We start from the raw sequence: 24,852 nt of genomic DNA on the forward strand, positions 1-24,852 counted from the left end.
CCCCATACTCCCCCAGTGGTCACCAACCCCCTTCCATACTAAAAAAATAAAACTAAGAACCTTTTTTGCCAGCCTGTATGCCAGCCTCAAATGCCGTACCCACCTCCATGACAGCAGAATGTGTTGTATCCTCCAACAGCCTTTCCCTGGTTGCGATGTGGCTCTCGGGTGAGTGTGACACCTTTTCTGTTAGGCGCCCTGCAGAGTCACATTAGCAATTCATTGTGGTGGGTGTAGGGTACCGGGCTCTACTCCCATGGTGCTTTTCCCCCCTGCTAACTGGGTCAGAGTGTGCCCTGTTTTGTTTCCTGTTGTAGTCCATGCGGTAGTGGCCATTTTTGTAAGCCAGTTTTAGTTCCCTTTCCTGTGTTACCCACGTTAGAGAACGTAGTTCTTACCTTGAATGGTGCTGAAAGAGGGCATTGTACACCATTGTGCCAGCTCTGACCTACTGCTAATCTTAGTACCAGGGGACTCTTTGCCAGTGGGGCACAACCTCTGATCTGCAGTTAACTGTGAGTAAACGTGCTTATTTCAAGAAAGGACATTTTCAGAGTGATTAGTCTTCAGGTGTGAACTGGTGTGCCAAAGTTATACAGCAGCAAATAAGTCCTAGAGGCTGTATGCAGGTCCCTGGAGCAATTTTAGTGGGTGCAGTACATTTGTGGGTAGTGGGTTTGGGAGGGGGGGGCTCAGCTCCCAAAGTGGCAGTGCAGCCACATTGGCACATGCTGCATGAATACCATGTGTGTAGCATGTGAGCCCTTACCTCTAGGTCAATGGCTGGTGGTAAGGGCTCAGGCAGTAAACAGCTGTGCAATACTTTTAATTTTAGCACAGGACCATTACCTGTCCCCATTAAAAAAGCCCTTTTTCCCAGCTGCGGTAAAAAATGGCCAAGTGACTGCCAAAAACACATACCCACACTACCACAGGCCACTTTTTATCGAGGCTTAGTAAAGGACCCTTTAGTTTCTTTGTTTAGAAATCGAATCACTGTCTTTCTCTTCTTTCAATTAATTTAAAAGAGGCTCATAATTGTGAATGTGTGATGTACAAAATCCCTAGACAACCAACAGACTTCAGTTAGAAGTCTGAAACTACAGATTCACATTCCGATGCATTTACAATCTCTTCAAATTTGCATTTCTTTAAAGAAGAGCATCATAAGACTGTTTATGCAGTTCTCATTAAAGTTTCAAGATCTCTAATCAACTTGACTTCTTTTCACACATTGCATATCACCACATTTTTTCTATGTGCAATGCAGTGTTGTTGGATTAAATGTGATGTGTCATGCTTCAACTGCGCTTCAACACCATTGAGTCTACCTATCATCACAAATGAACCCTGCGATGTAAACATTACCATTTTCATTAGATCAATCTGGTGTTCTTTTTAAATAGAAATCTTTGATTGCAGTGATTACAGGGTGTAGTTATGAATGTGGGCTACAGTTAAGACAGATTATTTTACCACAAGTTGTGCTATTTTAGCATATGAGATCCTGTGCTAAAATTGCATGACTTGTGATAAGATAACCCATCTTAACAGTCACCTATGTTAATAATGTCCCTCCATAGCATCAGTGTCACATCCTTGAAGCTTTAAAAACCCACCAAAAATGTTTTATATTCGATGGGAAGAAGGGGGTAGACCAAGGTAGTTCCAGATAAATGGTTTATTAGTTAAAAGCAACTCGACGCAGAACTGTGTTTTGGCACCACATACACCTGCTTGAGGAGTCAATTGTATAGTCTCTATAAAACAACACAAATATAAATACAATGAACAGCATTTAAAACCTATATGTTTAAAGAAAGGTTTGGATGGCTTCCTACGAGAAAAGTCCATAGACCATTATTAAAATGGACTTGGGGAAAATCCACTGCTTATTTCTAGGATACACTATCAAAATAGTGGTGTGTTAATCTACTAAACATATAACCGATATACAACCAATCAATAGTAGAGTTATTTTACCCTTCATTTGGTATGCCTGATCGCTGTGAAGATTATAATCATAGACAACCCCACGCCTAAATTTACTACAACAAAGAAAATGTTCCACTAAATGTGGAAGCTCAAATGAGTGAAACCTTTTTTCACGAGGGAAATATTTTGCAGCTTGGTGCAATCTATGGTTCTAAGCCATCTAGACTATTGCAATGGAATCTATGCGGGATGCAAAGAACAAATCATAAAGAAACTCCAAACTGCTCAAAACATAGCAGCCAGGTTCATATTTGGAAAAACGAGATTCGAAAGTGCAAAACCCCTACGAGAAAAACTACACTGGCTTCCAATCAAAGAATGTATGGCGTTCAAAATCTGCACCCTGGTTCATAAAATCATCTACGGCGAAGTCCCGGGATACATGACAGACCTCATAGACCTACCAACCAGAAACACATCAAGATCAGCACGAACATACCTAAATCTCCACCACCCAAGCTGCAAAGGACTCAAATACAAATCAACCTACTCATCCAGCTTCTCCTACATAAGTACGCAACTATGGAACACATTACCAAGCGCCATGAAAACAACATATGACCACAAACTTATGGAAACTACTAAAAACTAACTTGTTCAAAAAGGCAAACCCTAACGATCCAACTTAAATGCTTTAACCCTGCAACACAACAAAACCAAATCTCGTATTGGACATAGCTTAACTCTTCCTCCTTATGATTCCCCAATGTGTCTGTCACCCATGACCCTTACTTTACCACAACCTCAGTCTCTATTTGTTCATACCAGTATTGGCAATCGCCTCTACGGTACTATGTAAGCCACATTGAGCCTGCAAATAGGTGGGAAAATGTGGGATACAAATGTAATAAATAAATAAATAAAACATGTATATTTTTATTAAATCTCATTACTCTCAGTAATTGCTTGTTAACAAGCCAAATATCTGGGCTAATTTGCTCATTATTCAATTAAATTACATGTGCAAAATGGGCACACACCCAAATTTGTGCATGCAATTTTTTAGCCACTTTTATAGAAATCAGGAGTAAATCTATTATTTGTTTTGTTTGTCTGTTTTGAACAGATTGTTAGTTTTGTAATGACTATCTCTTATGCATATCTGTACAGTGTTGTATGTATAGTGGCACTATAGAAATAAGTAATAGCTGTAATAAGCAGAAGAAGGTATAATTTTGTGTTATTTGGTGTTTGTGCTCACTATCCCATTTATGAACGTTTTTGTATGTTAGTACAATACATCACCCTAACTGCTTGTTGCAGATCGTTTTACACTGTCGCTTTTCAATCTGTGTTAATGATATCAGAGCAATTTATTTGATGCTATCTGAATTTTCTTGTCCTACCCCTTTCATTCAGTATATAGGCTATAAATTGAAAATCTGCCTCAAACTGCCATGAAATACTTAATAACTATTTTCCTTTTTTCCTCTTGTGACAGTCACCTTAATAGGAGGCATTTTATTTAGCCATATCAAAAAGGAGACCATAATCTCAGATCCCTTGCTTAGCAGGCTGTACCACTGCCATTGACATCATGATGACATATAGTAACTTTTTATAACTTTTTTATTTTAAGAACATGCAAATAGTAGCAAACTGTAACTGAATAAGCTTTTATTGTAAACCCAAAAGCAGCAACATTTTTGGAAAATCTTGAAAGTATGTCCTATAGACCTTTTACATAAGGGGACCTTTTATAAAGGCGCACTGATAAATGGCCTGCGGTAGTGTAGACGCGTGTTTTGGGCGCACGCAGAATAATTTTTCAGCACACCTGTAAAAAAATACTTAAACTTTTTTTTTACGAAATTGGCCGTACGGCAAAATGAAAATTTGAAGGACACAGAAGAAGGGGGTCCACGTCTTACACAAAAAAAGCCAAAGAATGCAAAGTACACAAAGGTGGAAGTCAACCAAATCTAAATGACCAGCAGGGCCGCTAAGAGACTAGGCCAGGCCCGGGGCAAGGCCGCCCCCCCCCCCCCCCCCCCCCCCCCCCCGCTACAGTCCGCGGTCTCACCTGCCTGCCTCCACGGCTCCGGGCCCCCTTCATTCAAAGCGGCAGTCACAGATCACGTCTCTTCTGGCCTTTCCTCCCTGTGTCCCACCCTCATCTGATGTAACTTCCGGTTTCTGCGAGGGCGGGACACAGGGAGGGAAGGCCAGATGAGAGGCGATCTGCAACTGCCGCTTTGAATGAAGGGGGCCAAGAGCCATGGAGGCAGGCAGATGAGACCGGGGACTGCAGCGCTGGTGGCTTGACCCTAGCGCCGGGCCCCCCTTCGAGGCCCGGGCCCGGGGAAATTTGCCCCCCCCCCGCCCCCCTCTCGGCAGCCCTGATGACCAGCACCGAATACACGGTAGTAAGAGCATCAAGAACAAAGTTTAATGGGACCCTACATGATCCGTTCACTCTCTCCCTGTAGATGGTGGCCTGCATCGCGTAGCACAATTGTACCTTTTTTCAGAGATTCAGATGCTTCATTTACAAACGCAAAATGAAAATTGCCACATGTCCATTTTGGGTATCAGACCTTACCGCCAGCCATTGACCTAGCAGTAAAGTCTCATGCGGTAACCGGGTGGTAATGACCTATGTACATCAAATGCCACTTGGCGTGCACCCAGTATGCGCGTCCAAAAATAAAAATTATTTTTCAGACACGCATATTGGACGCATGCCAAAAATGAAATTAACACAAGGGCCACATGGCAGCTGGGCGGTAACTCCATTTTGGCGCATGTTGGGCGCACGTAGATGCTTATGCGGCTTAGTAAAAAGGTCCTTAAATGATGGTGTTGCTACTCACTGGTGTCAATTAATTATGGTTCTATCCAGTACCCATTTTGATGGCTGTATCCAGTACCCATATTGTGCTTTCCTTTATAAAATATCTGAAATCATGTATTTTCAAGCAGAATAAAGTTCATTTGATTAACCCTATGTACTTTCTTGGTGGCAGCAGTTTCCTAGACAAGTTATTTCCAATGGCTTTGTATCAGGAATCCATTACTTCATGCTTGTTTGCACTGTTTTTTAGGTTTGTGTGTGTTTTTATATTTGAGTTCAATAGATTTATGCTGAGTGGTTTAGCAGTGGGCCACAAGAATTAACTGAATGTGAACAAGTGACTTCTTCCCACTAAAGACATCAGGGCTGCCGGATCACTTTTACTTGATGGTAGTGGCAAACAAAGAGTTTTTCTGGGTTTGAGCTGGCCATGAGAAAGAACACTGCCATTGTGGCACATCTTTAAGATGATGAATGGGGACAAATAAATGCTGGTGCATGCATTTTTGTCTTCAGTGGAATATACTGTTATGTCTTCATAATAAATATGGTATATGTGACTGCTCAGTACACATATAAATATTTAAAACATGAGATGTCAGTAGGGCAAGAAAGTGAGTTAAAGAAAAAAACAACATCTAACCTTTGCATAAGAAGGAGACTGAGATAGTGATTTACAGGTAATAAAACAATAGATTATGAAGGTCTAGCCTCTTATGTACAATAAATATCTTTGTATAGCATAGAAGTAGCAGTGAATCCAGGAGATTTATCCAAAGAGAAGTTGTTAAAATGGTATATCTAACCCCACAGTTGTATTTATTTTTTTACCGCTTTTTTTTTGTTTGTTTTTTAATCTATACTTTGCATTTCAGGGCATTTTCTTTTCCTTGATCAGTCTTGCTGAGGGCAGGGGTTGCAGTGTTTTAGTTAATTCAAGCAAAATATCCCAAGACCTCTTTCTTCATCCTTGCTGCTTACTATATAAACATAACTCTCTAGAGCCTCCTTAGCTCTCGGCATCTTTCCTCACGCATGCTTTTTGCAGAATTGCAGAGGCACAAATTTTAGAAATGAGTAGAAATTAACCAGTAGGGAAAATCAGTGAGATAAAATCATGAAATTTCAGAAAACTCGAGGACTGATATTCAGCCTGGTCAGCCAGCATTCAAAGTTAAGATAAATATATCTGTGATTGGCAACCACATTGGTAAGTATTTATTTGAAATTGGGCCCACTATATTCATAAAGCTGAAATGTAGCTACATAACATTCATTTGGCAGCTTAATACTGCTATTAAGGGACTGTGAGAGAGTCTATAGGTCACTGCCACTTCCCTTTAAGAATACTCCCTCACAGTGTCAGGGCCACCTTAAAATCCTACTCCCACCCAGGAGGGCATGAGCCAGGAAGTATAAAAGATGAGGCCAGAGCTAGGTTAAAGAGGCCCCAGAGGGAAGCAGAAATGCTCACTGCAGATGTCTCCACCCTGAAACTGAGAAATTGCAAGCACTACATTCAGGTAGGCCAAGTTCAACTTGGACCCTTGAAGTGTTTGTGTTTTGATCTGGTCGGCTGCAGGACAGCCTTGTGCTGGAAACTCTGGATCCAGGGACCAGCCCAAAGACCAATTAGAGTTGCTGCTGAGTGTAGAGACATTCATGTATGCTGTGACCCTGCAGGAGCAGGCCGCCCAAGTTCACTGTTATGCTTATAGAACTAACTTTAAGTATTGTTTTCTCCCTTCCTGTGAAGTGAATAGGAGCCTTAATGGACACCTTTAATAAATATTATTTGCTTCCACCATAACTTGCTGAGAGTGTTGGCTTGTCTTACTTGGCTCCATGATCTGCCGTCACTCACATTACCACAAGGAGCAAGTCTATAACTGAGTACCTGGTAGGAGTAGGTGCCGACTTTCTTTTATAGAATAGTACGTAACAGTGAAAATATGCACCTATAAGCAAGGTTGACCTAAATTTCACGATTTGGGCGTCCCCAACCATATTATCGAAAAGAAAGATGGACGCCCATCTTGTTTCAATAATACGGGTTTCCCCACCCCTTCGCCGGGACGTCCTGCGAGGACATCCTCAGGAAAACTTGGGTGCCCCTTTTGATTATACCCCTCCATGCGTTTAATGTGTGCTAATCAGCGCCCTTAGTTTGGAGAAGAATGATTGGCTAGAATTAACTATTTCCCTGCAACGCTGTCTTGTTTTCTCTCCACAAATATTAGAGTAATTTTTCTATAGTATTTTAATATTAAGGGGACTCAAATACTGGTCCTGAGGGGCCTCAAATGGATCTGGCTTTCTGGATAATAAAAACATGTAAATTGATTATAAAACAATTGCACAAATATTCATTGCATTTATCCCAGAAAAAAGACCTGTTTGCAGTTCTTGAAAATCATTTGAGATGTATATTGACAAATATTTGTTATATTCCCTTTATTATCATCATTTGTTCTATGTTCTATTGATTCTACAGTCAATTGGGTTTTCAGGATATCTATCAACATAATGCATAAGTTCAAGTTTCCATGTATTAGAGATCCATGCATATTTACAGTGAATATCTATGAAATTTAGTCAACTGTGGAGTTACCATTAGGCATATAGATAGCTGGGTGGCTGGTGGACGTGAGGATAGCCTGGTGACTTGCCTGCCTGGTGCGAAGGTGGCAGACCTCATATGTCACCTAGATAGGATTTTAGATAGTGCTGGGGAGGAGTCGGCTATCTTGGTACATGTGGGTACCAATGACATAGGAAAATGTGGGAGAGAGGTTCTGGAAGCTAAATTTAGGCTCTTAGGTAGAAAGCTCAAATCCTCTAGGGTAGCATTTTCTGAAATGCTACCTCTTTCCACGCACAGGGCCCAAGAGACATGCAGAGCTCCGGAGTCTCAATGTGTGGATGAGACGATGGTGAATGGAGGAGGGTTTTAGATTTGTTAGGACCTGGGCAACATTCTGGGGAAGGGGGAGCCTACTCCGAAAGGATGGGCTCCACCTTAACCAGGGTGGCACCAGGCTGCTGGCATCAGCATTTAAAAAGGAGATAGAGCAGCTTTTAAACTAGAAATGGGGGGAAGGCCGACAGTCGCTCAAAAGCGCATGGTTCGGGATAAGGTATCTTTCAAAGAGGACCTTACGAGACTGGGAGACTGGGCGTCTAAATGGCAGATGTCGTTTAATGTGAGCAAGTGCAAAGTGATGCATGTGGGAAAGAGGAACCTGAATTATAGCTACGTCATGCAAGGTTCCACGTTAGGAGTCACGGACCAAGAAAGGGATCTAGGTGTCATCATTGATGATACGTTGAATCCTTCTGCTCAGTGTGCTGCTGCGGCTAAGAAAGCAAATAGAATGTTAGGTATTATTAGGAAAGGAATGGAAAACAAAAATGAGGATGTTATAATGCCTTTGTATCGCTCCATGGTGTGACCCCACCTCGAATATTGTGTTCAATTCTAGTCGCCGTATCTCAAAAAAGATATAGTGGAATTAGAAAAGGTGCAGAGAAGAGCAACAAAAATGATAAAGGGGATGGTACGACTTCCCTACTAGGAAAGGCTAAAGCGGCCAGGGCTTCTCAGCTTGAAGAAAAGGCAGCTGAGGGGAGATATGATAGTGGTTTATAAAATAATGAGTGGAGTTGAATGGGTATATGTGAAGCATCTGTTCAGGTTTTCCAAAAATACTATGACTAGGGGGGCATGCGATGAAGCTACAATGTAGTAAATTTAAAACGAATCAGAGAAAAGTTTTCTTCACTCAACGTGTAATTAAACTCTGGAATTCGTTGCCAGAGAATGTGGTAAAGGCGGTTAGCTTAGCGGAGTTTAAAAAAGGTTTGGACCGTTATTAAATGGACTTGGGGAAAATCCATTATTTCTGGGATAAGCAGTATAAAATGTTTTGTACATTTTTGGGATCTTGCCGGGTATTTGTGACAATACCGGGCAAGTATGACAATACTTATGTTCTTATGGTTTGGAAAGCCTTGCTGTGTTACCTTTTATTTATAACAGAGAGATACCATCATTATTATTGCTACTTAAGGAGGTCTTTTACTAAGATGTGCTAGCTTTTTTAGCTCACACTAAAAATCAGCTGGCGCTAAATGCTGAGACATCCAAAGGAATATAATTGGTATCTCAGAGTTTCATAAGTATTGCCATACTGGGACAGACCAAATGTCCAGCAAGCCCAGCATCCTGTTTCCAACAGTGGCCAATCCAGGGCACAAGAACCTGGCAAGATCCTCAAAACGTACAATACATTTTTATGCTGCGTATCCTAGAAATATTCCCCAAGTCATTTTAATAATGGCTTATGGACTTTTATTTTAAGAATCTATCTGAACCTAAAAGAAAAGTCCATAAACTGAGCTAAAAATGCTAGCACACCTTAGTAAAAGACCCCCTACAGTTGTTAGCCTACTTATAATATAAGAATAGATTGTACTACTCTTACAGGCTAAATGCACTATGTAATAAGCCCAAAACTAAGGCTGCATCAAGAAGGAGCATTCCCACTCTTGTTTATTGCAGGTCATGCATTAATATTCAGATTAATGTGCAGTACCTGTTTCCATGTTAATTCTGTGCTAGTCACTTAGGGCTAGAATCTATATATGGTGCCTGAAAATTCCTCTTGGAAAAAAAAAAATAATCCTAGACGTATTCTCTATAGTATGCCTAAATTTTATAGAATAGTTTTACATTTCCATGCAATATATAGAATTATACAAAGCGCCATTCCATGTGACCAAGTCTAGTTGTGGCTATTTACATGAAAATCCCGATGCCTAAATTAGATGCAGGGGGGGGGGGGAGATTCTATATATGGCGCCTAGAAAATTGGCGCTGAAATCAGTGCCAACTAAGTGTATTCTATATTTGGTACCTAAATTATAGAATATGCTTATTTTATATTTCAGTGGCTAAATCTACACACATCTATTTACACCAGCAAAAACCTGGCGTAAATCCCAGTGCATTGATTTAGGCACACGACCATATTCTATAACTAGGTGCATAAATTTCAGAATACCCACAAAATGCCTATAACCACACCTCTTGTTGCCTATGTGCGTTAGAAGTTTGGTCCACATCCTTACAAAATATGCTTAGTGACATGCATCTAAATTATTTTTTTATTTCAAACTTTATTAATTTTAAACAATACAATATTTGTAGAAACTTACATCTGCATATATTATTGAAATAAGAAAAAATAAAAATACAAAAAATACAAAATAAATGTGACAGTGGGTTGGAAAAAATAAAGTAGAACAGCATATGCAAACATACTATTAGGAAGTTAATTCCCTTTTACAGGATTATGTGCTAGCAATGACCATGCTTTATAAAAGGACGAGACATGACCAAACCTTATGGCAGCTATTTCCTCATATCGCCTTTATGAACACAGCAGGTTCCACCATTCATGAAACGAAACAAGCTGATTATTTTTCCAATGCAGTGCAATCAGATGGAGGGCAAGAGAAATCATTAAGTTAAACAATTTAAAATATTTTTGAGGGATTAGCAGGCCAGGAGTTGAAGCCTTGAGGATTAGTATTTTAAAGGACAGAGTATCTTGAATTTTAAATATCTTCTGAGTAGTGCCCCAAACCGAACGCCAATATGATTGCAAATTGCAACAGGAAAAAAAGCAAATGATCTAGTGAACCCACTTCAGATTGACATGACCAACATAGATTTGAGGTACTTTATTTTACTTTAGCAAGTTTTGCAGGCGTCCAGTAAGATTTAAGGACAATATAGTAGGCAGACTGTAGAAGAGCAGCTGAAAAGGAGGAGCACATAGTTTTTGTCCAAAAAAAGATCCCACTCCTTACTGGACAGTGAGACTTTTAGTTCATTTTCCCATGCAGAAGTAAGGTCAGAACATATGTTAGGTTTTGACATTTGCATGAGTTTATACAATTTAGATGCATCTAAATTCTAATCAGTGCCAATTAGTGCTCATTATTGTTTGTTAAGTGCTGTTATCAGTGCTCATTAGCTTGTTAAGCTTGTTAAGTTATGCACATTGTTATAGAATGCGTGCCGATTTCAGCGCGGATGTCTAGGTATGCTATATAGAATCTGGGGGAGAGTGGGTATATTCTAATGCACATAGATTCTATAACAATGAGCCACCCATGGTCACAGCCCGTTTTCAACTATGCATCGTAGAATTTACACACACCACATTACAGAATACACTTAGCAAGTTGTGCGCATAAATATTAATGCCAATTTATGCTGATATTTGCTTGTTAATATCCAATTAACAATGCTGATTAGCTAATTAAACATTTAAATTACACACATTGTTATAGAATACACTTCGATTTCCATGTGGAAATTAAGGTGCCATGTATAGAATCCTGGGGTTAATACACAGTAAGTGTAATGTGCTAACATGGGGACTCTTTTATCAAGTCACGCTAGTGGTTTCCCCGTGACAATGCCAGTGGAGTCCATTCAAAGTGAATGGGCTTTATCAGCATTGCCACACTAGGAACCGCTAGCATGGCTTGATAAAAGAGGCCCTTGGTAACACTTTTATTTATTTATTTTTATTTATTTGCTGCATTTGTATCCCACATTTTCCCACCTCTTTGCAGGCTCAATGTGGCTTACATTATGCAGTAATGGCAATCGCCATTACCGGGATGAAAAATACAGAGTATTATGCAATTGAAGTACAGAAAATCCTATATAATAATTCTCACCTCCAACAGGATGTGCTTGGGACCGTGCCTGCCGGAAGTGGTCTGCTAGGCAGACAGGCACTGACCTCAGTGACAGACAATTTGGCAAAGCAAAACAATCTGAGTGCTGGCCATTAGGACACAGGGTTCATAGGAGAGTTTTAAAAGACTGAAGGAACCGAGAAAGTGTTAAATGAGGGGAGGGGGAAGTTCTGAAGGACTGAAAGACATGAACATTTGGGAAAGGAAAACAATCTTAATGCTGGTCATTAGGACACAGGGTAGATAGGAGAGTTTTAAAAGACTGAAGGAAAGGAAAATGTTAAACTGGAGAAGGGGGGGGGGGGGGGAGTTGTGAATGACTGAAAGACATGCAAATTTGGGACAAGAAAACAATCTCAATGCTGGCCATTAGCACACAGGGTACATAGGAGAGTTTTAAAAGACTGAAGGAACCAAAAGTGTTCAGGGGGGGGCAAGTTATGAATGAATGAAAGAAATGAAAATTTACGAGAGGAACACAATCTGAATGCCCGGCATTTGTACACAGGCTAGATAGGACACTTTTAAAAAAATAATGAAGGACATGAAAGTATTACATCTTGGGGAAGGGGTGAGGAGGAAAGCGGTGGGGTATCCGGATACTGGGTGTTAGGGCCACGGGGGTACATAGACTTTTGAAAGCCTTCAGGAACCCAAAGTGTGGGAAGGAGGAGGAAAAGGAGGGAGGGAACGGGGTGAGGGGCATTAGGACCAGGGGAGGGGGCCCTGTCACACACTCTCATTCTCACACACACACTGTCACACAGATAGTCTCACTCTGTCACACACCCGCACATTCACTCTGGCTCTCTCTCTCAAACATACACACTTCCAGGAAAACCTTGCTAGCGCCCGTTTCATTCGTTCCAGAAACGGGCCTTTTTTACTCGTATAATATAAGTTGGACATGAATATATATTCAATTCATTAAAATATTCAATAATGTCAATGAGACTAAAGCAAACAAATAAAAATAGTTCAATGTTAGCTTGTTCTTGTAAAGTTGTGAAGTCAGTTCATTTAAGAAGGGTATCCACCCATGCCATGCCCCTCCCAACAGAAAAAAATCAGTAACATATGGTTTAATGTGTGGAAACGTGCAAACCACCGTAAAACCCTTAACAGGGTTGCGTGGTAGCTTGTTTCTGCATAGTAAACACATTAAGAGCTTTATGCCATTTACTAAAAGGGCCCCTTAATTACACTAGTGTGTTGTTCAAATCATTTATTGTTAAGATGCTGAGCAGTAACCTTATTCGTAATCATGTTCAGTCACCATACCAAGATCTTTTTTCTGCTAAATCAGATAAATGCTCATTCAGTATTGCTGTTTCCAGATACATTTTTTTATTTAGATAGATATAGATATTTGCACATGGAGGACCTTTTAACCTTTTCACTTCCTTATTTATCACAGGTACAAAAGTTGGGATGAAAGATGGGTATGTTTTTCCCAAGAGAGGAAAGATAAATATGTTTTTCCTATCTTTTTGCCTAACAGTGTCTGTACTATCTACTACTGATAAGATAAATATACAAGAAAAACATATTTTCTTTATACCAACTCGGCAAGGCTCTCTCTGGGACAGAATTATGCAGAAGAAAAAAAAAAGTACTATTAGTGATTTAGGGTCTAAGCCAGTGATTCCCAAACCTGACCCTGGAGGCGCCCCAGCCAACCAGGTTTTGGGGATATCCACAATGAGTATTCATGAGAGATATTTGCATGCAGTGGAGGCAATGCATGCAAATATCTCTCATGAATATTTATTGTGGATATCTCAAAAACCTGACTGGGTAGGGTGCCTCCATGATCAGGTTTGGGAACCACTGTCCTAAGCTAAAATATGGCATAACTTTTACTAAAATAGCCATCATTTTTTCTGGCCTATATCAGAGGGTTTTTATGATGTTTTAATTGATGTGTGTAATATACTTCAAACTTGTTTTGATGAGGCATGTCATCAAGGTTTCCTAGACAAATTGTCTAATAAATGTGTGTAGACAAATGCATATATTAGAATCCTGCATTGAGAATTACAATTTAAGATATAAACTCTGACAATGATTACACTGAGGCTCTTAATAAACAGACAAATGTATTTGTTTTTCCCCTGAAAAGAAAATCAGCATCACAGTATTGTGTTAAATGTTTAACTGGAATGTGCCTAGAAGCTGCTTTGCTATCAAAGGCTTTGACATAGTGATATATGCAAACCACGTTCTATATAACTGTGAAGTGAAATGGTTTCTATAAAGAACAGATGGATCAGGCCCAATATACTGTAGTGATTTGTAGTGGAGAAGGAGTTGATTAATACCACAAGGGGAGACCACAGGAAAATTGGAAAGACAAGGGTTTTCAAACTCATTCATGAATCATTTCCAGCTGGTAGCTCTGCCTTCAGGCATAATGAATATTGAGGCATACAATTCAAAAATCTATCAGTTTGATTCCATGCAGAGAAAAATTTTTAAATTGTACTTTCTCATGAAATTTCAAATATAAAACCTTAGTTTCTGATTTATAATTACCGTTTTTGTTACTGTAATGTTTTAAACTATCTTTAAGTTTTGTTTCTAACAGTTGATTAAATAGTTCTGGAGATGAATCAATTGAAACTGCATAGAAAATTATGATATAAGTGTTTGCATTTCTTAGATAACTTTGTGCATGAAAGAAGAGCAGGACTTTGGAAATGATCATATCTGATGATTTAAAGGTGGCCAAACAGGTCGAAAAATTAATGGCAAAAGCCAGAATTCTTTGGTGACCAGGGAGAAGAGTGGCCAGAAGGAAAAGGAAGTGATATTGCCTCTGTATAAATCTCTAGTGAGATTTCATGCAAAATATTGTGTACAATTCTGGAGAACATACCTTCAAAAAGATATCAACAGAATAGAGCCATTCCACTGGGTGGTTAATAAAATAGCCAGTGGTCTTAATCATAAAATATATGGGTCAGACTTGAAGATCACAATATGTATATTTTGGAAGAAAGGCAGGCAAGGGGAGATATAAGACATTTAAATGTCTGTGTGGTAGAAATGTGTATGGGGTGGGCCTCTTTCAATTGAAAAGAATCTCTGGAATGAGGGGGTATAAGATGAAGGTAAAGGGTGATGGACTCAGAAGTACTCCAAGGAAATACTTCTTTATGGAAAGGGTGGTGGATACATGGAATGGTCTCCCAATGAAGATGGAGGAGACAAGGACTGTATTTGAATTCAAAAGAGCCACCCTGCCAGGCTTCTTAAACTATATGAGCAGCCGGGATTCACAACATGGTGGAGGGATTGCTGTAATTTATGTCTCTCACCTTTGCTCAGCCAACATTAGAACCAACTGCTATCTACTCCTAGAATACTTGCCTTCTGTATTGGCTCTCAGCTTCCCCTGGATCTTTACATACTATATTTGTCCCCCCCCCCCCCCCCCCCCCCACACACACACACACCGGTAATAGCTGCTTCTTGACAGAAGTTGCATTCTGTACTGATTGACCATTGCACTAATGATTTCCACCTTTTAATCCTTGGAGACATTAGCCTGTATCTTGATGACCCTTCCTCTGCAGTATCTCGTGAATTTTCACAATAATTGACTGACCTTGGCCTAGAATAACATGTTAAGGGGCTAATCCATATTGATGGTCACACTCTGTTGTTATCCTTGCCCCTACTTCAAATCAGAATGCTTCACTTGACCCTTTAATCATCCCCTTGTAAGGTCCGATCACTCCATGATGATGATCCCACTGGCAAAGTCCCTATCCAACCGAGGCCTCAACCCATTCATCTATGCAGACGATGTCACAATCTACATTCCCTTCAGTCATGACTCGACAGAAATAACCAATGAAATCAATGACGGACTGAACATTATGAACTCCTGGGCAAATTCATTCCAATTGAAACTAAACTCTGAAAAAACACACTGCCTTATCCTCTCATCTCAACATAACAAGTACAAACCCACAACCATAAACACCCTAGAACACACTCTTCCTACCTCGGACCACCTAAAAATACTCAGCATCAAAATTGACTGCAACCTTACCCTTGAGAGCCAAGTAAACTCCGTAATAAAGAAAATGTTCTATTCAATGTGGAAACTTAAATGAATAAAACCTTTCTTCCCGAGGGAAATCTTTTGAAACCTAATACAATCAATGGTCCTAAGACATGCAGATTACTGCAACGCAATCTATGCGGGATGCAAAGAACAACTTGCAAAAAAACTCCAGACCGCTCAAAACACAGCTGCCAGGCTGATATTTGGTAAATCATGCTTCAAAAGCGCTAAACCCCTCTGAGAAAAGCTGCATTGGCTCCCAATCAAAGAACATATCATCTTCAAAATCTGCACCTTTGTCCACAAAATTATCTACGGCATAATCCCAGGATACATGACAGACCTCATAGATCTACCAACAAGAAACAGAATCAGATCATGATCATATCTAAACTTACATTATCCAAATCGCAAAGGACTTAAATACAAAACAACTTATGCATCCAGCTTCTCCTACGTAAGCGCACAACTATGGAATGGACTCCCAAAAGCTGTAAAAACAATCCATGACCATCTAAACTTCAGAAAATCACTAAAAACCAACCTCTTCAAAAAGGCTTACCCCACCGATCCAACGTAAATCCCCACACCCAGCAACACAACACAACTAATGATCGTACTGGACAATACACAATCTTCATTCCCTTCGACCTTCACAGTGTCTGACATACACCTACTTCATTCAACCACAATTCAACCTTGTATTTGTTATTTAACCAACTGGTGAACACCTCTATGGTACCATGTAAGCCACATTGAGCCTGCAAATAGGTTTGAAAATGTGGGGTACAAATGTAACAAATAAATAAACTTGTTTCTACACTTCTATTTCATCCCACAAACCTAAGCATGCTTAAACTACTAGAACACAGGAACTTAGAACAGTGATGGCAGAATCCCTTCTCACTGCCTCAGCCCTAGATCTACCTACATTTTCGAGCCTTCCACTTGATATGAGGCTCCATACTTGGATGACCTCACTTCATTCAGGATTAGATCAGCTGGCACCAGTGCTTCCTTCACACTCTATGTCCCTTTCCTTTACCAGGGAACATTAGTACACTCCTACCTTGCTAGGTCTGCGCCAACAGCTGTGTCAAGCCGAGTGCAGGTGGTAGCACTACCATTCACTGATTTCCCAGGAGGCATACACAGCTACAGCAATAGCCTATAAGACAGCATTAACAGCTGCCAAACAGACTTATTCTAAGCAAATACACTCAGAACCTAATACAGCAGCTATTTACCGGGCACTTTCTACTCTGACTTCTGCCTCACCAGCAAATTCTTCTGTGACCTCTTCCCCTTTGGCACAAGCATTTGCCTAATACTTCAAAGATAAAGTGATGAGCCTACAGTGGACTTCAGTCTTGCATTCCACCTAGTCTCTTTCCAAGCCATTGCAAGCTCACAGCACACTATCAGGGTCCTTTACCACTTCTGTACACCCCAACTACAGCTGGCTTAACACAGATTCTTTGGACTCTGAACCCAACTACTACATTGGACCCTATTCCAAATCCTATGCTAGCACCTTGATCCCTTTCTTGCTTCCTATGATTAGATCATCTCTGATTGATGGTTATGTCCCTCTTAATTGGAAAATGGCTGTAGTCCACTCAAACATACTACTACTACTTAACATTTCTAGAGCGCTACTAGGGTTACGCAGCGCTGTACAAATCAACTAAGAAGGACGGTCCCTGATCAAAGGAGCTTACAATCTAAACATAACAGGTAGGGGGGATGGGGCTGGGTCCACATGTCTGAAGTGCATTGCACCCACTAAAACTGCTCCAGGGACCTGTATACTGCTGTCACGGACCTGAGTATGACATCTGAGGCTGGCATAGACTGGCATAAAATATTTTGAAAGATGTTTTTGAGGGTGGGAGGGGGTTAGTGACCAATGGGGAAGTAACGGGAGGTCATCCTCGATTCTCTCCAGTGGTCATCTGGTCATTTTGGGCACCTTTTTGTGCCTTAGTAATAAGAAAAACAGGTCCAGGTGAAAACGTCCAAGTGCTTGTTGGGGACGTCCTTGAACTTTGGCCGTCCCTGCGACGGAGTGCAGTTGGGGACGTCCAAAATCGGCTTTCGATTATACCGATTTGTCGAAAGATGGGCGTTCTTCTCTTTCGAAAATGAGCCCGATAGTCTTTCTCAGATCAGAATCTCTTATGTTCAGCCTCAGTTTCCATTATCGGCGAAAACTGATGCCGGCCATCTCTACGGGCGGCCATCTCTGGGGTCGACACAAATGTTGAGATTTGGCCGGCCCCGACCGTATTATCAAAACAACAGATGGCCGCCCATCTTGTTTTGATAATACGGTCAGGGATGCCTCTTTACGGTGCCGGCCTTAGAGATGGCCGCCCTTATAGATGGGCGCCCCCATTTGATTATGGCCCTCCAAGTGATCCTCATGTTCACAAAATCATCCAGATATCTATATGCCTAATAATCAAATCACCAACTAAAATGTCCATCTTATACCTTCCTTCCAGTGCAAAAGCCCCTGGAGACATATCCTCTATAACACTGGATATTGTAGTTACTGTAGAGCAGGTCCTAACTACAGGATTACTTCCTGCTTCACCAGGGCAATGCTTTCTTTTAGGTGACCTCCCTCCTCCAATGTAGCACAGAAGGTGTTTGCCAGAATGGAGGTAGGACTTATTTTCTATGTCCATGTAGCTTTCCTTCAACTGGTGGGAGGGAGTGGGATCACACAGCATTTGGTTTGGTGTGCCTTGAGAATTGAATGAACTAAAATATGTGCCAGAAAAAAAAAGGAACAAAAGTATTAACTTAGTATCTTCATAACTATAGAATCAGAATCTAGAAAGGACATGGAGAGGGGAATCCAAAAGTCTAAGTCAGCATGTGGGGAATTCCCTTGCTATTTTACAAAAGGCTCTGCCAAATGTACAGTCCCTTGTTAAAGAGAAGCAGGACTGCCCATCCCAGCTTCTCCATGTCCAGAGGGAGCAGAAAATTTAGAAAGATGGATGTGACAGGGAAAAAAGCATAGATTTCCCCACTGTCCCCTTTAAGTTGAGCGGGGGGTGCTCCAACGACATTGCCGCCAATAGAAGGTGGTGCTTCAGTACTGTGTTTTCATTCGCTAGGGACAGACAGGTTCCCTAAAGCCCTGAAGAGCTTGCCTGTTCTTTACAATTGAAAATGTGTTAGTGAAACATCACACCTCCCCTCCCCACTGGCAAGACTGTAGGTGGAGAACCCCTGCTCAGCTTACAGGGAACAGTGGAACCCCCCCCCCCCCCCCAACATAGGTGTGGGAACATCTTTCTAAAATAGCTACTCAATCTGCATGGCACCCCAATTTAAGAATCTGTGGCCCCATTAGGTGGTCTCCACCACAGTACGAGCTTCTTCAAACACCCCCCTAGGCACAGACACTCCCCTCACCGAATCCTAACCAGCAGCACAGACCCTGACCCCAGCCTTTAGCACTGAAAATCCTCCGAACACACTCTGATCCTGATTCCAAATGGTAGCACTGAAAACCCCCTGGACTCCACCAAAGGGGTGTTTATATGTGGGCATAAGCTGGACATGTGTCAGCCTTTCCCAGGCTGCTTCCCCCTAGGGCCAAAGGCCCTCAAAATCTGACCTTATGCCTTAAGTCCCACTACACCCATCCCCTGGGCTTACTAGGGTGTGTACAGTGCTGCATACATCGTACATCTTGTAGCGCTATGGAAATGATAAGTAGTAGTAGTCTAGTTGATCTAGTCTTGTGCCTGAATTGTGTCCACGGTGTCTCCAGAATGACCGCTGAGACCTCTTGTAGTAATTTTGTGGTATTACTGTAAGGGGACAGGCTACCATATATGGTCAAAATGGGGTCAAGGTCTGTTGGGGGGGAGTATTTTTGGTGATGGTTGAGGTTGGCATCTGTTGGAGAAGTTTTAGTGCTGCTAGTTGAGGCTGGAGTCTTTTCAGTGGGGAGTATCTTTGCTGCAGGGTGGGATCAGGGTCTGTTAGGGTGCTGCCAGTTGAAGCAATGTTAGAATTTATAGTTGCTCCTACAACAGACACTTAGACATGCCTTAGAGCAGGTGTTAATTCCAACATCCAGGATTCTCAGTGCAGACATAGATTTCATATGTGCAATAAGGAATGCACATCGGTACTGTGGGCCCATCCAGACCACTCCATTCCCTCTTCTCCTCACACCTTCTTGCCATCTCAATATACAGAACACCACAATATCTGAATGTCCCCTGTTCTAAAATAGAATTTAAAGGTCTGGGCCTCTTCAGATAAATAAGAGCCAGGATACTTCAATGAAGCCTTCTGAGGTGAAACAAAAAGCATTTTGAAAATGCTTGCCAGATTTAGTGATGTAATACAAAGTCAGAATATTAAGTATGTTTAATTTAATTATATTGAGATGCTGTTTTCAGAATTTGTCTAAAGTAAACTGAAAATTTTAATATAAGTAAAAATAACCTCGGAGACCTAGAAAAACAATGTTTTCCCATTCCAATATCAGTCCTTTTGCTTACCTTTTTTCACTTAATAAAAATATTCTAGATGGCCCAGGTTCAAATCTTACAGTAGCTCCTTGTGGCCTTGTTCAAGCTACTTAACCCTCCATTGCCTTGGGATGATCAGGGATGGCACTGGCAATGTCACTCAATTTATGGCTTTTCATGGAAACCTCCCTCTGTAAGTCGAGAAACAGAAAGAATACAATAGAAAAGTCCAATAGCTATGCACAAATCAGAGCAGTAGAAGCCTGTATATTTTATAATCCAAGTTTCCAAGTTTATTCCAGTCGTGCGAACCCACCAGTAAAAAAAATATATCTATGCGGCTTACAATTCTAAAAAGAGAAAAGAGAAAAATAATTGAAAGGGAGAGAATATGGCAATAAAGAGTGTAGGGATGGAGAAACTGAATTACAATTAAAGATAGGGTATCAGCAGGAATTAGGTAGGGATTAGTATGTCTGAGCTGGTTGACAGGCTTATCAATTAGGCAATCTAGGTAAATATAAATGCATCCTCAAAGAGGTCTGTTTTGAATTTTCCTAAATTTTCCTAAAGAGGGTTGTGATCTGAAGTGAAATGGAAAGGAAAATGGGACTTGAAAGGGCATAGCATTCCATAAGTGGGACCTGCAACAGAAAAAAAATAGACTCATGTAATATCAAGTCTAATATAACAGAAGGATGGCACAGCTAAAAGATGTTGTTGGGATAAACGGAGTGCTCGAGAAGGGAGCATATGGAGTCAAAGCATGCCAAGAAAGAGGGGGTTTCAGACTTTCTAGGCTATCCTAGTGTGATAGGTAGCCAGCGGACACTTCTGAGGAGCAAGGTTACATGATCATATTTCTTTGATCCTGTAATGATTTTAATGGAAGTGTTCTGAATAATTTGACGACATGCAGATCGTTTTCTCTCAGGCCTTTGTACAGAGAGTTACACTAATCTAATTGAGAGAGGACGAGGGAATAGACCACAACATTGAGAGCTGAAGTGGTTTTCTGTAGCATTGCAACAGAAATTCCGTAGTTACTATCAGTTTTTGGTAGGTTGCCAAATGGCTTACTGTTATATGTATTATATATATATATATATATATATATATATATATATATATATAACTTTGAGGTTCCATTATCAATACAAGCATTGTTTTTTTTTTAATCTCAGAACATAAGACGTTGCAGTTCCCATTTAGACTTGTTACTTTCAGAACAATATTACAAATGGGTGTACTCAGGTGGGGGGGATGGGCCTGGCTCCGCCTGCCTGAAATGCACTGCAGTACCCACTAAAACTGCTCCAGGGACCTGCATACTGCTGTCAGGGAGCTGGGTATGACATTTGAGGCTGGCATAGAGGCTGGCAAAAAATAGTCCTAGCCCATCCCCCCCACCTGAGTACACCCACTTGTAATATTGTTCTCAAAGTAACAAGTCTAAATGGGAACTGCAACATCTTATGTTCTGAGATTTAAAAAAAAAACAACGCTTGTATCGATAATGGAACCTCAAAGTTGAGCTCGCAACTGAAAAAAGGTGTACTCATTGAACTAAAAGACTCCTGGTGCAGACCACATAGGCCGAAACACAGTTGTGTCTAGTCTTGTTCATCCTTCAATAAGCAGTTATTTTTATCTAGAGCGTCATCCACTTTTTTGAGTCATCTTCGCTGTTTTGTTTGATGCTACATATTTCTGCGAAGACTTGTTTCTTGTTATACATTGAGCAATAACTCTTAAGAAATCTTAAGAGGTGCATTAAGTGCTAATACACAGTATCTGCCATGTTAACAACTAATTGAGAAAGATTGAAGAACGAGCAAATGGTTGTGGGTCCAGAGGTGATTACTGTGCAATTTAACAGAGCAGATAATGCAGCACATTTAACACCTCCTGAATAGGCATAGTGTAGCTAATTACATTGCTTTTTCTACAATGCAGTTATCATTTTTCTCTTGTCAACTGAATTTGAAACTGCTGAGAATGTCCCAACAGAGGTTTTTGCAGATACCAAACCCTGTGGCGATCCTAGGTCGGCTGCCACCCGGGGCGGATCGTCACTGCGCCCCCCCCCCCGCTCCCCCCAGGTGCAGCGCCGTCCATCCCCCCAGGGTGCAGAATGACACCCCCCGGCCCAATGACACCCCTTCCACGGCGCATCAAGCCCCCCCCCCCCCGCACATTGACACCCCCCTCCATGGCGCATCAAGCCCCTCCCCCGGTGCATTCTTTTCTGCTGGAGGGTGCAGAGAGCAGCTGCGTGCCTGTCGGCTCCACTGGCTCCCTGCCCTCTCTGCCCCAGAACAGGAAGTAACCTGTTCCGGGTCAGAGGGAGCAGGGAACCAGCAGAGCCGACAAGCGCGCGGCTGCTCTCTGCACCCTCCAGCATCGTGCACCCGGGGCGGACCACCCCCACCGCCCCGCCCTTCCTACGCCACTGACTGAACCTTAATTTTGACAATTAACCTGTGTTAACTACAAAACTGTAGATCACTATGGTAAATACAGGCCTTAGGGGCCCTTTTACTAAGCTTTGATAGGGCCGGTAGAGCGTGCCAAATCAGCCCTAACGCCAGGGTAGCACAGGAGCCCAGCGGTAGTTCCATAGTTGCTGTGTGTAGCTTCCTTTGTAGAAAATACTTTTCTATATCCTACTGCAGGGAACGTTTCTGTTGGTAATCGGCAGAGCCACCACATTGCTGCATGCTGCCCGATTACTGCACGATAAGCGTGTGAGCCCTTACCACCTGCTAAATAGGTAGTGGTAATGGCTCAGGCAGTAAATAGTCACTCACTAATTTTCATATTAGAGCACGACCATTTACTGCCCAATTTTTTAAAATACCATTTTCTCACCATGGTAAAAGGTGGCCAGCATGTGCCAATTTCACACGCTAAAACTAGCACAGGCCACTTTTTACCACAGCTTAGTAAAAGGGCCCCTTAGTGAATTAGACCATATGTATTTTTATTAGTTTCAATAATAGCATTAGACTCAAATAATCTACCCAAAGCACATGTTGATGAGTAAAAACTAAAATAAATTAGATTGAAGAAGGATTCCATTGAATTTAAAATATGTTGTTGATTTATGGCTTGATACCATCAACTATAAATAGTGAAACATCAGTGGCTTGACTGACCTGTCTAGTGAATATTCCACAGGAAATGAAATGTACCTCTGAAAAAATCTGCTTCTCAGTCCATTGTTTAATTTACAGGTTGCAAACTTGGCTTGTTCAATCTCCAACAATGAAGAAGGTGTAAAGTTGGTCCGCATGGCAGCAACCCAGATTGACAGTCTTTGCCCACAGGTGGGTAAGATTCATGCTAAAAAATGTACATTATGTAGAATACCACAACATTAACATAATATTGCCCTGGAAATGTATGCAAATGCGATTAAATGGAGGCTTGCCTTTTAGCATTATAGCTTGATGATTGCTTTGCACCACTGTGCCCCTTTTACCAAGCTGCAGCAAAAGGTGGCTGGTGCAGGCGTTGGCACATGTTTTACACGCGTGCCGAGACCCCCTTTTACCTAGGGAAGTCTTGCTTTCCTACAGGAAATGGCAAGGCGGCAAGTAAAGCACTTGTTGGGCATCCATTTCCGGAGGGAGACCTTACTGCCACCAATTGAGGTGGTGATAAGGGCTCCTGTGTTAACCCAGCTGTAACCGAACAGCGCGTGGCACTGCCTGATTACTGCCAGGTACACTCTGGCACAACAAAAATAAATAAATTTTTGTATTGCCGGAAATTACAGCATGCTAAGGGTAGGAAGTACTGCCGGGCTGCTGCGGTAGCCCGGCAGTACTTCCTGTATAGTGAACAGTAAACCCGCGGTGGGCTTACCGTTGCTTAGTAAAAGGAGCCCAGAATGAAATAGTTGTATGTTTTACTCGGATTTACCTAATGAGTGGAGGAGTGGCCTAGTGGTTAGGGTGGTGGACTTTGGTCCTGAGGAACTGAGTTCAATTCCCACTCCAAGCACAGGCAGTTCCTTGTGACTCTGGGCAAGTCACTTAACCCTCCAATGCCCCAGGTACAAATAAGTACCAGTATACAATATGTAAGCTGCATTGAGCCTGCCATGAGTGGGAAAGCACAGGGTACAAATGTAACAAAAATAAAAAAACAATCCAGCAGTAGAATTGTCCTAATACATTGGTCAGTTTTATTTTGTCAGAAAAATATTTTTATTGATTATAAGTTGTTCCAAATATTAGGTAATAAATGCTGCACTCACATTGGCTGCCAGACCCCAGAGTAAGGTCGCTCAAGATAATATGGATGTATTTAAAGATCAATGGGAGAAGCAAGTTCGAGTTCTAACTGAGGCTGTTGATGACATCACTTCTGTAGATGACTTTCTATCTGTCTCAGGTACATTTTTATAAGTGTGGATATTTTGGGATACTGAATGTGTTATATCAATTACCATGAGGAATGTGCAATGTCACAACAAGATGTTTAGAATATTTTTTTAAAAGAACATTTATTATGCCTAGTGTTTAAATACAATATAGGCACCCAAGTGCCATTATAAAATAGACTCTCAGAGCTATCCTCAATAGAGCATAAATGCTGTTAAATTTGCACCTGGTGGCTGCCTTTTTCAAAATCATGCTACTAAAGCATTCAAGCTACCATATAAAAGGGAAAAAAAAAGCTGTTATACTGCAGCTTGA

At 41.3% G+C, this 24,852-nt stretch overlaps 1 protein-coding gene across 1 annotated transcript in view; it reads left to right on the forward strand.

Annotated features, from left to right (window-relative positions):
* CTNNA2 (catenin alpha 2) overlaps positions 1-24,852 on the forward strand; it is a 1,714,656-nt gene that overhangs the window by 1,470,326 nt on the left and 219,478 nt on the right. Inside the window, exons 10-11 of the mRNA XM_030191022.1 lie at positions 23,383-23,475; positions 24,391-24,547. Of these exons, the coding sequence (XP_030046882.1) occupies positions 23,383-23,475; positions 24,391-24,547 (250 nt within the window). The remainder of the gene's footprint in view (positions 1-23,382; positions 23,476-24,390; positions 24,548-24,852) is intronic.

Source organism: Microcaecilia unicolor, chromosome 2 (assembly GCF_901765095.1).
Source record: "Microcaecilia unicolor chromosome 2, aMicUni1.1, whole genome shotgun sequence".
Classification (NCBI taxonomy): Eukaryota; Metazoa; Chordata; class Amphibia; order Gymnophiona; family Siphonopidae; genus Microcaecilia; species Microcaecilia unicolor.